General features: G+C 39.5%; 1 protein-coding gene across 1 annotated transcript in view; it reads left to right on the forward strand.

Moving 5' to 3' along the window:
- Positions 1–4,967: 4,967 nt before the first annotated feature.
- Positions 4,968–13,124, forward strand: part of SNCA (synuclein alpha) — a 71,165-nt gene continuing 63,008 nt past the window's right edge. Inside the window, exons 1-2 of the mRNA XM_069485509.1 lie at positions 4,968–5,088; positions 9,452–9,493. Coding sequence (XP_069341610.1) covers positions 4,968–5,088; positions 9,452–9,493 — 163 coding nt within the window. The remainder of the gene's footprint in view (positions 5,089–9,451; positions 9,494–13,124) is intronic.

Below are 13,124 nucleotides of genomic sequence, written 5' to 3' on the forward strand. Positions count from 1 at the left end.
GGGGAAAACACAGAAAATCTATGTTAAGCATACATTTCATAGAATGTTACCCTCTGGTTAAATCACTGAATTAAACCCAGATAAAACAATCCTATTAAGAATGTTTAGATTTCATTCATCAGTGAGAAAACCAAACATACATGTGGTGCACATTAACAAAATGTGCCTATTAGTAGTGTTTCCCAGTGGGTTATTATTTCCGACTCCTACAGGCCATTCAATTAGTTTAAATTTTAAAGTAATATTCAGAGAGGCTAAAGATTTACTCAAGACCATACTGTTACTCAGCGATGAAAAGAAAAAGAAAAAACACTTTCTTATAGATTCCACTTCCCTTCTTTGTCCTTGAATAGCTCTGCCTCTTTAAGAATACAGTGCTAAGAGACCATAGGTAGAACATAAGCAATATCACTATTGATATTATTTGTAATTAAAAGTTCACTGAATGCTCACTGTGTTCAAGGCACTTTGAGGAGTGAAAAAGCAAAACATATAATTATAATTCTACATGACAAAATATTATTTAACGGTTTTTGGGGTGTAGTGAGAAATCATCTCCCCATATTGCCAATAAAGAAGAGGCAAAATTTCACATATGAAAGTACTGTTTTATAATAGCATAAATTCTCCCTGATTTCCATTGTCACATACAAATTCAAAGGCTATTTCTAACACATCTGAGTTCTACTTTTTTCCTTTCCAGCTTTACCACACCCAATCTGTGAGTCTTCAGAGAATAACTGCTAATTCGGGAGACAGAATTGTTGCCCTCTGGAACAATCCCTGTTGGATTATCTCAGCTCTGTCACTTAAAAGCTAAATGATCTCAGCCTTTATCACCAAAATTCTTTGAGCCCCCAGATTCCCTGTCTATAAAAGGTACGTAAAATTTAACTTATCCACTTGTTATGATTAAATGACATAGTACATTAGTCCTCTGCCAAACATAAAATACCATATAAAAGTGTGGAATCATGCTATGTTTATGAGAAGCACAACCTTTCCCAAATAATTCCCTTTTTGGTCTGCTAATGAGACCTAAAATAGCTGTCATTATATGCACCTCTTTGACTGAAAGTACCAGGACTCAAGAAGTTCCCCGTTAAACTATCAATATGTCATATGAAATAATATATTAAATAATTATTAAAATAGTCCATTGAGGTACCTAGTTGTGATGGGTCACTGTGGAAAACATTTATTATTGGTAGTAATAAAAAGAAACAAACTACTGATTCATGCAACAACATGAATGGACCTCACAAATATGCTGATCGAAAAAGAAGTCAGAGGCAAAACAAAGGTCGTAAAATATGATTAGATTTTTATTAACTTCTAGCATATGCACAAGGAGGGTACAAGGGAATTTTCTGAAGTGATGAAATGTTCTGTGTCTTCAAAATGGTGTGGGTTATGTTAATACATGAACTGTTCAAAACTGATTTAAAGGGACACTTAAGATCTGAGCATTTCACTCTATGTAAATTATACTGCAATTATAAAATAGTCTAATGCTACTGTGGTTATTTTTAAATAATTCTTATACTTTATGGAGGTATGCTGAAATGTTTTCAAATGAAAAGATATATGTAAAGCTTGAAATTAGTAAACTGAAAGAGGGAGGGGTTGGTAGTGAGAAAGTGTGTGAGCATATAGATGAGACATGATTAGCTAAGCACTGAAAAATTGTGGAAGTTGGGTGATATTCACATGGGAGTCCTTTCTTCTCCCTACTTTTATATATGTTTGGATATTTTCTGCAATAAAAAGTGGAAGAGAGGGATCATCTGGGTTCATCCCCTCATTTGCAAAAGAGAAAACTGGAAATAGAAAAACATAATTTGTCGAAGGTCTCAAAACCAGACAGGAAACCTGTTTCCAAGTCCAACCTTCTTTCTCTGATCCCAAGAAAACATGGAATTTGAGCTACTGCATTATGGAAAAAATACTCTTCTAAAAGACAGACCAAGAGTGCAGGGATGTGTTTAAGCAATAAATATTTGTGACCTTACTTCTTTGTTTTTTTTTTAGTATACTTTATTTCATATACATCTTTTATATATATTCGTTTGCTTCCTGTTCCTTGTGGTTTCAAACAGTTGTTTTGTAGATTTAAATTGGATTTTACTCAACTTTCAGAACCCAAATGAGGGAAAGGATCAGAGAAAGCATTATTTTCTACAAAAATAAACCCAAAACAAAATTAAAAAAAAAAAAAAAAAAAAAAAAAACAGGCAGCAAAAATTTGTTTTTCCTTCCAGTGCTGAACTCATCTTCCCAATCCAGGCGCTGCAAACAGAGGCAATCTGCTAGTGGGAGGAGCTTGGTTGTCCTTTCTGGTGTGATCTAGGAACAGCTGTCTCCTCCCGCAGCTCTGAGAGAGGTGAAAATGTGTTAAGCGATGCAAAAACATGTCTTGAAGTTCGCGTGTGTCTGTCTGTGTGCGGTGGGGAGGAGAGGAGGGTGTGGGCTCCGAGGGCAACGCGGATCATAAGCCAGAGAGGTGAGTGGGGTGTAGAATGAATGTCCCTTCCAGAAGGAGCTGAAGAAAGAGGATGTGATGGTCCAGGAGGATACGTCACGCTGAATTTGTCGCCTGGACCCCGGACTTGGGTCTGGAAAGTAATTCCCATTTCGAGAGCGAAAAGCCTTTTCTGACCGCTGGTTTTAGACGGCTGGGGCGTGTTTATCCCGCGTTCCGCCGATGGGAAAAGAAGCGTCTGGCAGCCGCCGATTGGCGGAGGAGGAAATGGTGACAGTGGGGTGGGACGAGGATTCGCTGCGCCTCCTCCTGCCTCCTCCACCTGTAACTCCTGCTCAGCCGTCGCCTCGCCACCCGCGCGACCCTTTCGGGCTAGTCCTACCTTGAGAACAAACGAAAATCTCGAGGCTATTTGAACTAAAACGACCCTTCACGTTGTGTCCTGTGGCCATTTATGAAATGTCCGCGACCCGAGGGAAACGCGCACTTGGCGGTGCCGGCGTGATGTGAGCAGCCTTCCCGAGCCGCCCGTCCCTTTCCGCAGCTCCGCAAGTGACAGGCTCTGCCTTTGGGGGCCGACCCGGGAGGCCCCCGGCTCCCCCACGTTGGCTCTGACGAGGGGGTCCCCAAGAGGAGGCAGAGGGAAGGCGGAGACAGGAAAGGAGGGGGATGGGAAAGAGCAGGAGTCCCGGTGACCCTGAACTTGAGCTGGAGCGCAGAGCTCCCCGCCTTCCCGCCTCGGCTGCGGTGGGTGGTACCCGCTGTCCCCACCCCTGTCCCCACCCCCACCGCCACCCCCACCCGAGGGAAGGAGCGAAGCGCACGCGGCGGGGAAAGCAGCGCGCGCGGAGAGAGGGGCGGGCAGAGGCGCTGACAAATCAGCTGTGGGGGCGGTGAGCCGAGGACAGGCGGGAGGAAGGTGGGGAGGAGGAGGAGGAGGAGGACCGCGACGAGGAGCAGGGGGCCCGAGAGAGGGGGCGAGCGACCGAGCGCCGCGACGCGGGAGCCAGGTGTGTGCGGGCTTTAGCGCAGACCCGGGTCCCAGCCCTGCCTGGAGCATCCTTCGCGCTCCCTCCCCGCCTGCCCTTCCGACCCTCTGCCTCTTCCTCCCGGATCCTCTCGCGCGGGGGACGGGGAGCGGCAATTCGACGACAGGTTCGCGGGTTTGCCTCCCACGCCCCCAGCCTCCTGTCGCCGGGTGGTGCTGCCAGCAGCCTCCTCTGGGGACCATCCCTCTCCGGGTTCCGCCTCCGCCCTTCCTGTGCGCTCCTTTTCCTCCCTCTTCCCATTTAAATAATATTTGGGAATTGTTTAATTTTTTTTTTTTTTAAAGAGGGGGGAGGAATCGGAGTCGTGGAGAAGCAGAGGCACTCAGGTAAGTACTTGGGGATCTAAGCGGACATCTTTGGAAATCCTGGAGAACCTGGGTGGGAGAGGAGTCGTCGTGAACGCCGGGAGGGGGGTTGGTGTCGCGGTGAGGACCCGCAGTGCCACGTCTCTGGGCGGTGAGCACTTGTCCCTTTGATGAGCTTAGGGAAAGTAAGTTGCCCTGGCTTTCCTCCTGCTCCCTGCGTTCCCCTCTCGTCCTCCCCAAAGGCTGAGAGGGTCAGGCTGCTTGTCTTTGGGGAAACGCGAGGATGCTCCCAGGAGCAAGAGCTTCCAACTTTTGTTTCTCTCTTACTCATATTCCTCTGACCGTTTTCTCGGTTTTTTCCGTAGAGTAAGCTGCATTTGGCAAATAATTAAATGGGCGTGCAGGGAGGGCAAGTCAACAGGTGGTAAAGGGTTAACCAGTGAAGGCGCGGGGTCCGCTAGGACTCCCGCTGAGAACGGCCCCTCGGGTGGCTGGCGCTGGTCCCCAGACTGCCCGCGGTGTGAACCCACGGCGCCTGCTCCGGGGAGATAGCTGAGGGCGGGGGTGGGTGGTCTGATGGATTAACACGCACCCTTGGGCTCGCCAGTTGCCACACCCGGAGTGAGTAGTTCCCTTCCTACCCCTTTCCAAGATGAACCTGTTAACCTTCTTGCGGGATTCGTTTTAAGGATGTCCCTGACCCTAATCCTCCAGCTCCCTTTCTTTTCCTTTGCTCTTTCTTCTACACATGCTTCTAACTTCCACTGCCACCCTTTGGACGCCGGGAAGTTGAAAGAGAGGTCTATCTTTTCATGCAACTCCACTTCTGAAATGCAGTAGGAACAGCTCAGATGATTCATCCTAGTCCATGTTTAGGCGGCTAGACTTTTACTAGCCAAGATGGATGGGAGATGCTACATGTTTAATGCCAAAGCTAAAAAAAGGCCGCTTTGTCCAATGCTTGAAATGAGGGTACACTTAAAAGAGTCTCACATTTGGGGGGGGGGGTCTATTGATTTTTCAGTGTTTCTTTTACCTCGGGTGGTTTCAATTCTGTTTTCTTTTACCCAAAAGTTCTCATTCAAAGTGTATTTTGTGCTCTCCAGTGCGGTGTAAAGGAATTCATTAGCCATGGATATATTCAAGAAGGGACTTTCAAAGGCCAAGGAGGGAGTCGTGGCTGCTGCGGAGAAAACCAAGCAGGGTGTGGCGGAAGCAGCGGGAAAGACAAAAGAGGGTGTCCTCTATGTAGGTAGGTGAACCCCAAATGTGATTTTGGTATTTGTTCATGACTGAGGGGTTAGCATAATCAATATTGCAAATGCTGCTAGTTCTCCCCGGATTCATCTGTGCATCACGGCTTGTCAAAAGGATGCACTGAGTCAGAGGCATGTGTAGGTAAGTGAGTGTGTATGTTTGAGCTAATAGTAAAAAGTGGGGCTAATTGTTTGCTTTTCCAGATTATTTACTTTTGAGATAATATTTAGGACTTTTTCATTTCTTTTTTTTTTTAAATGACTGTTTCTGTGCCCAAGTGATGTATTTCAGAGGGCAGTTTTAAAACTCGTAAGCTTTTAAAAAATAAGAATATTCTTCAGAATCAAAACCATTCATAGGCCTTTGATTTCGATTATCATCATGAATAATAGTTGCTGATTTTAATGTATTCTGGTTTTAAAACAAGACTTTGATATGGTCCTGCAGTGTGTAAAAAGAGACCTATTGTGGTCTTGAAATGGAAAGAACAGATTAGTCTTTGGTGGAAGTGGTCTTGGGAACTCTTGGTCACTGTGAACATTGGGGATTAGGTGCTGAAGAAAGCGCTTGAGGACTGCTACTAATATCTTAGAAATGTTGATATGGTTCATCTGTCAAATGACACATGCTATTAATAAAGAGATTGGTGCCTATCACCTTACTTGTTCTTAAATTCCCACCTTGGAGAATACACCAAGGCTCTCTTTTCTGTATCTTGAGCTGTTAACTTCTGTCCAATTCTCCTATTAAATTGGGTGTTATTTTGCAAACCACTTCAAATTCTTTGGGGAAAGAATAGACACACACACACACACACACACATACACACACACACTCTGCTCATTCTTCCTCTCCTCTGCTTCTCTGAGCTCTTCCACACTCTGGTGGCAACTATAGTAGCAGGAGTCCCCTGATGAACAGTTAGGTGGAGGATGAGCATGTTGGGTGGCATGGATGATATGGGTGCTCCACCTATGTCTGTGGGTGCTCCGCCTATGTCTATGGGGTAGAAGAAAGCTACACTGTCTTGCCAATATATTATAGATGAGCAGAAGAAAATTTAAACTTGGAATGATTTTTTATGAATGCTTTTCATCGAAGTTTACAGCAGATTTCTTTTTTTCTCAGTCTTCATAGACTCTTTTTATATTAATCTTCGCATAAATCTTCAGTTAAATTACTCTTTCTTTCTCTACCTTAAATCATATTTTCCAGAAAATCATTGAAATAGTGTTATAAGAGGGAAAAAAATGAGGAGTTAATATTGTGAAGTCTGAATTATGTATTTTTAGATAGAATTTGGAATACTGAATAAGGGACATGCAGATTATCAATATCTTTCTGTTTTGTCCTCAATTTTCCAAGTTCTGCAAGTACGAGTTTGCTTCTATTCTATGACTTCAGTTACTTTATAACTTTTCATTGAAATCATTTCCTCTGTCTGTCATGGTATTTAACACAGAGCATGTTCTATACATTATTTATTGGTTATATTCTAAGGTCTAACTGAAAGATGAACTCACACACAGGATTCAAGATGAAAAGTGATCATGTGAAGACACAATAGTATAGTCCAGGAGTTGGCAAAGTTTTTTGGTATAGAACCAGATAGCACATATTTTAAGCCATAAGATCTCTATCTCAACTACTCATCTCTGCTGTTGAAGTGTGAACCCAACTACATATAACTCGTGTGGCTGTGTTCCAATAAAACTTCTATATTTATTTACCAAAAGAGATGATGGGCTGGAATTGTCCATAGGTTGTAGTTTACTGACTACTGGTGAGGTGGAAAGAAAATGGACTTGCTGTCATACAATCCAAAATTTTCGTCCAGTTTACATGACTTATTAGGTTTAGGGCCTTAAGGAAGATGGAGCATCACATCTTTCATTAGTAAAAGTATGATTGAGAAAAATGCAACTACCTTGCAGAATTTTTGTGAAAATGTCATACTAAAACAGAACATATGAATCATTGAGCACACTTTCATATACAGAAGCCATGAAGATATGAAAACTGAGAATGATTTAAGCCTATGCTCAGTCAGCATGAATCCCAAACACAGTACAATTTTATTAACTGCAGTCCTCATGTTGTACATTAGATCCCTACACTTGTTCATCCTCCATTCTTGCTACTTTGGATCCTCTGACCTGTGTCTCCCCATTTCCTACCCATTCCCTTGCCTCTGATAGCCACTGTTTGGCTCCCTTCATGCTGACTGAGTAGATTCTAGCTGTCCTTGCCACAAAAACAAACAAAAACAAAGGTAACTATATGAGATCATGGATATAGTAACTTGCTTCACTATAGTAACCTTTTAACTCCCTGTATATAGCCCATAACTTTGTGGTGCATACATTCAATATATACAATAAAATTTATTTTACAAAAAGAAAGAATGCCACTAAACCAAACCATTAGAAATTATAATTAATTATATTTTATAAATATCTCATGTGACATATTTTATATTTTTTGTACAACTCCAAACAAAGAAATGAATACATACCTAAAAAAAAAATAAGAATCCTGATAAAGTTGCTATGTATCAGACCAATCACCTGTTCTTTGCTGTCATAATTGTTTATTAGTAATCTGTAATCGATGATCAGCCTTTAATTCATGAGTATTCTGTAATTGATAAGACATAACTACAAGGTGGGTACCAATTGGATATGAGACTAGCAAGATATAAATGCTGAAGGGACACCAGAGCTGGTGGCTTCCCTGAGCTGAGGTGGCCCACACCCACCACCCTGCCTTATTTCCTACAACCTCACAAGAGTATAGCGTGGAGAAGATCAAAAGTAACACCTGGGAAATTCGAGAACTCAGCTACCCCATTGTTGTGCATGTCATGTTGACTTTGTCAACCTGGTGAGGTGAAGCACATTGTGACTTGAGAGTTTGCTGTCAATCATACTGATGACCACTGCTGCTGATTGTGAGCAGAGTGGCACTGGAAGAATTTTGAAGATGATCATTTTCTTGCATTTATTGTTACAATACTTGGTATTATATAGAGATAATTAAATTTTTTTCTGCTTTTGAATTTAAATCTCATTTGTAATTTCTGAATCATTTGATGGAAGAAATTTTTGTCTAATAAATTGAAGTATATTGATTGGAAATTTGTGTATACAGATGAAGATAAATGGAGCAAAAACCATAAAAATAATACTGATTATTATGGCAGATCTTCAATTAGTTAAAAGGTAGCTGCCAAAAGCATATTCTTATGAGGAATGAGATTACATTTCATATGAGGCTTCTGCTAAAGTTCTTCAGCCATAAGAGAAATTATAAAATTTTCTTTGGTCACGTCCAATCTTTCATACTAGTTCTTAATAATAGTTTTGTTAATGCAGGATGAAAAAATAAACAGAAAACATGTTGGAAAAGTAATTATTCTGTTGGAGAGTTTATTTGATAATAACCATTTTCTTAATTCTCTTCTGTGTCTTGGTAGAACTATTAATACATTATTTGAGTTATAGGTTAGTTTTCAAGTCAATATTTAATCCATTGTGGTTATTTTCTCCAAAAATATTTTAATTAAAAAACTGGTGTGAATTACACTGAAAAAGGCAGCATTAGAGAGATTATGAATAAAATTGCTAACAAGCTCAGTTTTAATAATATACATATAATAATTATTTGTATAAAAGTTTAGTAATGATCAAGGTTTGGGAGAAATTCTTATTTTGTGTAGAATATGCTTATAGCCTTTTATTCCATGTGTAATATTAGGCAAATCACTTAACTTTGATTTTTACTTTCCTCATTGAATTTCCTCATATATAAAATGGGCATAATATTTCTGTATTAAATGGATATTATGGAGATTACATGAGATGAAATGTAAAACACCTTTTACATAATGAGTGTTCAACAGATGTTAATGCCTTCCTTCCCTCCCCTTCTATTTGTGTTTCATGCGTTAACTAATCTCTCTGTTGTGCTGTACTTTTAAAGCTTCTGCAGTTATGAGTCCAAAATCATCTTCTCACCAAGCCCCAGTGTTATCTCACTTTTTTCCCCCCTCTGTAAGTTGGTATGTGAAGTGAGAAACAAGGGGATAAGTAATTTTGTGCTAAAACCTTCATTCGAGAGAACCTCCTGTTAGCTTTGCTCTCTTCTACTTGCTGCAGTGGTTGCTGGATTTCTTCCTCCTTTTAGGTGTTTTTTTTTTTTTTTTTTTTTGTCCCCTCAAGGACATGGGCATCAAAAATCACATACACGAGCATCTGAAGATTGAGATTTCCTAATTAGTCGTATAATATTTAAAACTAGCTAATCAGCAACATAAGGCCATTTGGAGACTTATGATTTGAATTTGTTTGTTTTTATAGGCTCCAAAACCAAGGAAGGAGTGGTGCATGGTGTGACAACAGGTAAGCGCCCTGAGGCTCACATCCAGGGGTGGGATTCAAAACATCTAGGAGCCAGCCTGTCCCCAGCACTCAATAGTCACAATGTGATTGTAAACCATCACTGTGCCCACAGCGGAACATGTTAAGACAGCATCAGCCTCGTTTAAGCTTAATTCTTTATGAAGTATTTTAAATAGGTAAATATTTATTATAAATAAATAAAACATTGAATTGCCAAGAATGATGACTTTGAGTTGACCAGCTGCGTTGACTTTAAAGTAGTTGTGCATTTAAGTATTCTGACCAAAAATGTATTGGCAAACTGCTGGCATAAATAAAATGTAAAGATTACCGTGTTTCAAAAGATCAAAGTAAAATTTTCTGTAGAGTACAATAAAATATTCCAACCCTGAACTATACTGATTACATTGCCTTGATGATTCTGAGTACATTTTGGGACACACCTTGGATAATCGATAAATTATTTATTGTTTTTATACTTGTAGTATATTTGTATACCAAGAATTTGAGTAAGTCTGTGAGAAGATTTACAAAAAAGAAATAGCAAAAAGGATGAAAATGATCATCATCAGATTACGAGATTGATAAGGAAAATCATAACAGAAATAGAAAAATCAAAGGAAAACCAAAATTTAACAAATTAAGAGCCCAGAGACTTGCTATCATTGAGTTTCATGTCGTCAGTACTCCACACTTCCTGACAGGTGTGGTGAAGCAAAAGATATAATCAGGAGCATAATTCATAGGATCAGAAAGCATGAAACGTAATAGTGCCTCATAAAAATAAGATGTTCCTATCACTAAATTATAAAATAGAAATGGAGAAAATGAAATGGGAATCTTAATGCAGTGTTTTAATTAAGACTATAAACACTGAATTCAGACCTCCTTGGTTCAACTTCCTGCTTACTTCTTACGAACTGTGTAATTTTATGCAAGATTCTGAACCTCTATGTGATTTAGTTTCCTTATCTGTAAAAGAATTAAGCGAGTTAATAATGTACACAAAGCAACTAGAAAACTGAAAGCAAATAGTATGTGTTATATTAGTGTTACTTGTTGCTTTATAGTGGACTTTTCTTGAGCAACATTTTTACAGCTTACAGAGAAAAGTGTTTCATATGAGTTTTTAAATGTGTATTTCTGATAAAAAACAAGGGCTTAAAAATAAAAAATAATACTTTTGCACCTGATTCTCTTAGAAGGTAATTATGCATCTTTCAATGCCTCTGTTGCAATCCAATATATAATACAGAGAACTAGGCAAGTAAATAGACTGTGTTGCCTTCTAGTGACCTTCTGTAAATATGATATTGTTAAACTTAATTTTAACAAGAACTGGCTAGCAGACAGTTGGGGACTGTACTACCTGAAGAGGGCTAATCTAGATTAATGGTGTTTCATTTTGATAGTTGAGGGAGAAATCATGTGGTTTAGCAAGCAGTTACGCATGTGGCAAAGAACTAATACTGTCACCTAAAGATCTAATGGAGGCTATGGAGATGGGCAAGGGTAACTGTTGACAAGCTCAAAATATTTTAGTCTTCTTCAGAATGCCAGAACACAAACACGAATTTGAGTATGTGTTTGTGTTTGTGTTTGTGTGACAGAGAGAGAAAGAGAGGGACCGAAGTTTGTATAATTCGTCAACATTTTACAAAACATTTTCTGAAGGACAGTGACCCACAAGCTTATGTTTCCATGGTTTTATAATGTTGAGAAATTTTGCATACCCTGTCTTCCCCTTAGTGCATTAAAGACTCTGAAATGTCCTACATGGGTTCTCAGGTATAAAACCAAATATTGTGACAGGTGTTGCATTTTTTATTAGATTTTCAGCTTGACTGTTATTGGCATATATGAATGCCACTGATTTCTGTGCATTGATTTTGTATCCTGAGACATTACTGAATTCATTTGTCAATTCCAGGAGTCTCTTAGTTGAATCCTTGGGATTTTGTAGATATAATATCATACTGTCAGCAAAAACAGAGATGTAGACTTTTGAAACAGGACTGAGAACCCAAGTATAAAACCATTCTCATGTTGTCATCTAATTTTTGACAAAGCAAACAAAAATATACACTGGGGAAAAGAATCTCTATTCAATAAATGGTGCTGGGAAAACTGGATAACCACATGCAGAAGATTGAAACAGGATCCACACCTCTCACCTCTCACAAAAATCAACTCACAATGAATAACAGACTTAAACCGAAGGCATGAAATCTTAAGAATTCTAGAAGAAAATGTTGTGAAAACTCTTATAGACATTGGCCTAGGCAAAGAATTTATGAAGAAGACCCCCAAAGCAATCACAGCAGCAACAAAAATAAATAAATGGGACCTGATCAAATTAAAAAGCTTCTGTGCAGCCAAGGAAACTATCATTAGAGCAAATAGCCCACAGAATGGGACAAAATATTTGCATGCTACACATCCAGTAAAGGTCTGATAATAAGAATCCATATAGTACTTAAGAAAATTAACAAGCAAAAATCAAACAACCCACAATTGCCCACAATTAAAAAGTGGGCAAAGGACATGAACAGAAACTTTTCAAAAGAAGACAGAATAATGGCCAGCAGACATATAAAAAGGTGCTCAACGTCTCTAATCATCAGGGAAATGCAAATCAAAACCACAATGAGATATCATATAGCTCCAGTAAGAATGGCTTTTATCAAAAAGTCCCAAAACAAGTGCTGACATGGATGCAGAGAGATACATCATACACTGATGGTGGGACTGCAAACTAGTGCAACCTCTATGGAGAGTAATATGGAGACACCTCAAAGAGCTAAAAGTAGACTACCAGTTGATCCAGCAATTCCACTACTAGCCATCTACCCAAAGGAGAAAAAGACATTTTATAATAAAGACATCTGCACTTGAATGTTTATGGCAGCACAATTCACAATTGCAAAGATGTGGAAACAACCCAAGTACCCATCAATATATGAGTGGATTAATAAAATGTGGTGTGTATATATATATATATACATACCATGGAATACTATTCAACCATAAAAAACAATGTTGAACTAGCACCTCCTGGGTGGAGCTAGAGCCCATCCTCCAAAGTAAAGTATCACAAGAATGGAAAAACAAGCACCACATGTACTCACCATCAAATTGGTACTAAGGGATCAACACTTAGGTGCTCACGTGGAAGTAATATTCATCAGGTGCCAGGTGGGTGGGAGGGGGGTGGTGGGAATGGGTAAATTCACAACTATTGGGTGTGGAGCACACTGTATGGGGGATGGGCACGCTTGTAGTTCTGGGTTGGGCGAGGCAAAGGCATTATATGTAACCAAAATGTTTGTACCCCCATAATATTCTTAAATTTAAAAAAATAAATAACACCTCAGAGACAGTGCAAACCATAAAAAAGTAAAGTGGTGGAATTTGTGTTATATGAATTATATCTCAATAAAAAATACCATTAAAATGCCAAAAAAAACCCTGTCTTTATATATGATATGTGGCAAAAAAATCCAAGCATTTCAAAAAAAAGCTATCTTTTTTCAAAACACATATTCTTCAAAAGGAAATTTCAGATGAACATTTTCCCCAGTTAGCAAAGGTCACTGATGAGCAGGATGATATATGCAAATTGTTTGAAGAA

The sequence above is a fragment of the Eulemur rufifrons genome, chromosome 13, assembly GCF_041146395.1.
Source record: "Eulemur rufifrons isolate Redbay chromosome 13, OSU_ERuf_1, whole genome shotgun sequence".
In the NCBI taxonomy this organism is placed as follows: Eukaryota; Metazoa; Chordata; class Mammalia; order Primates; family Lemuridae; genus Eulemur; species Eulemur rufifrons.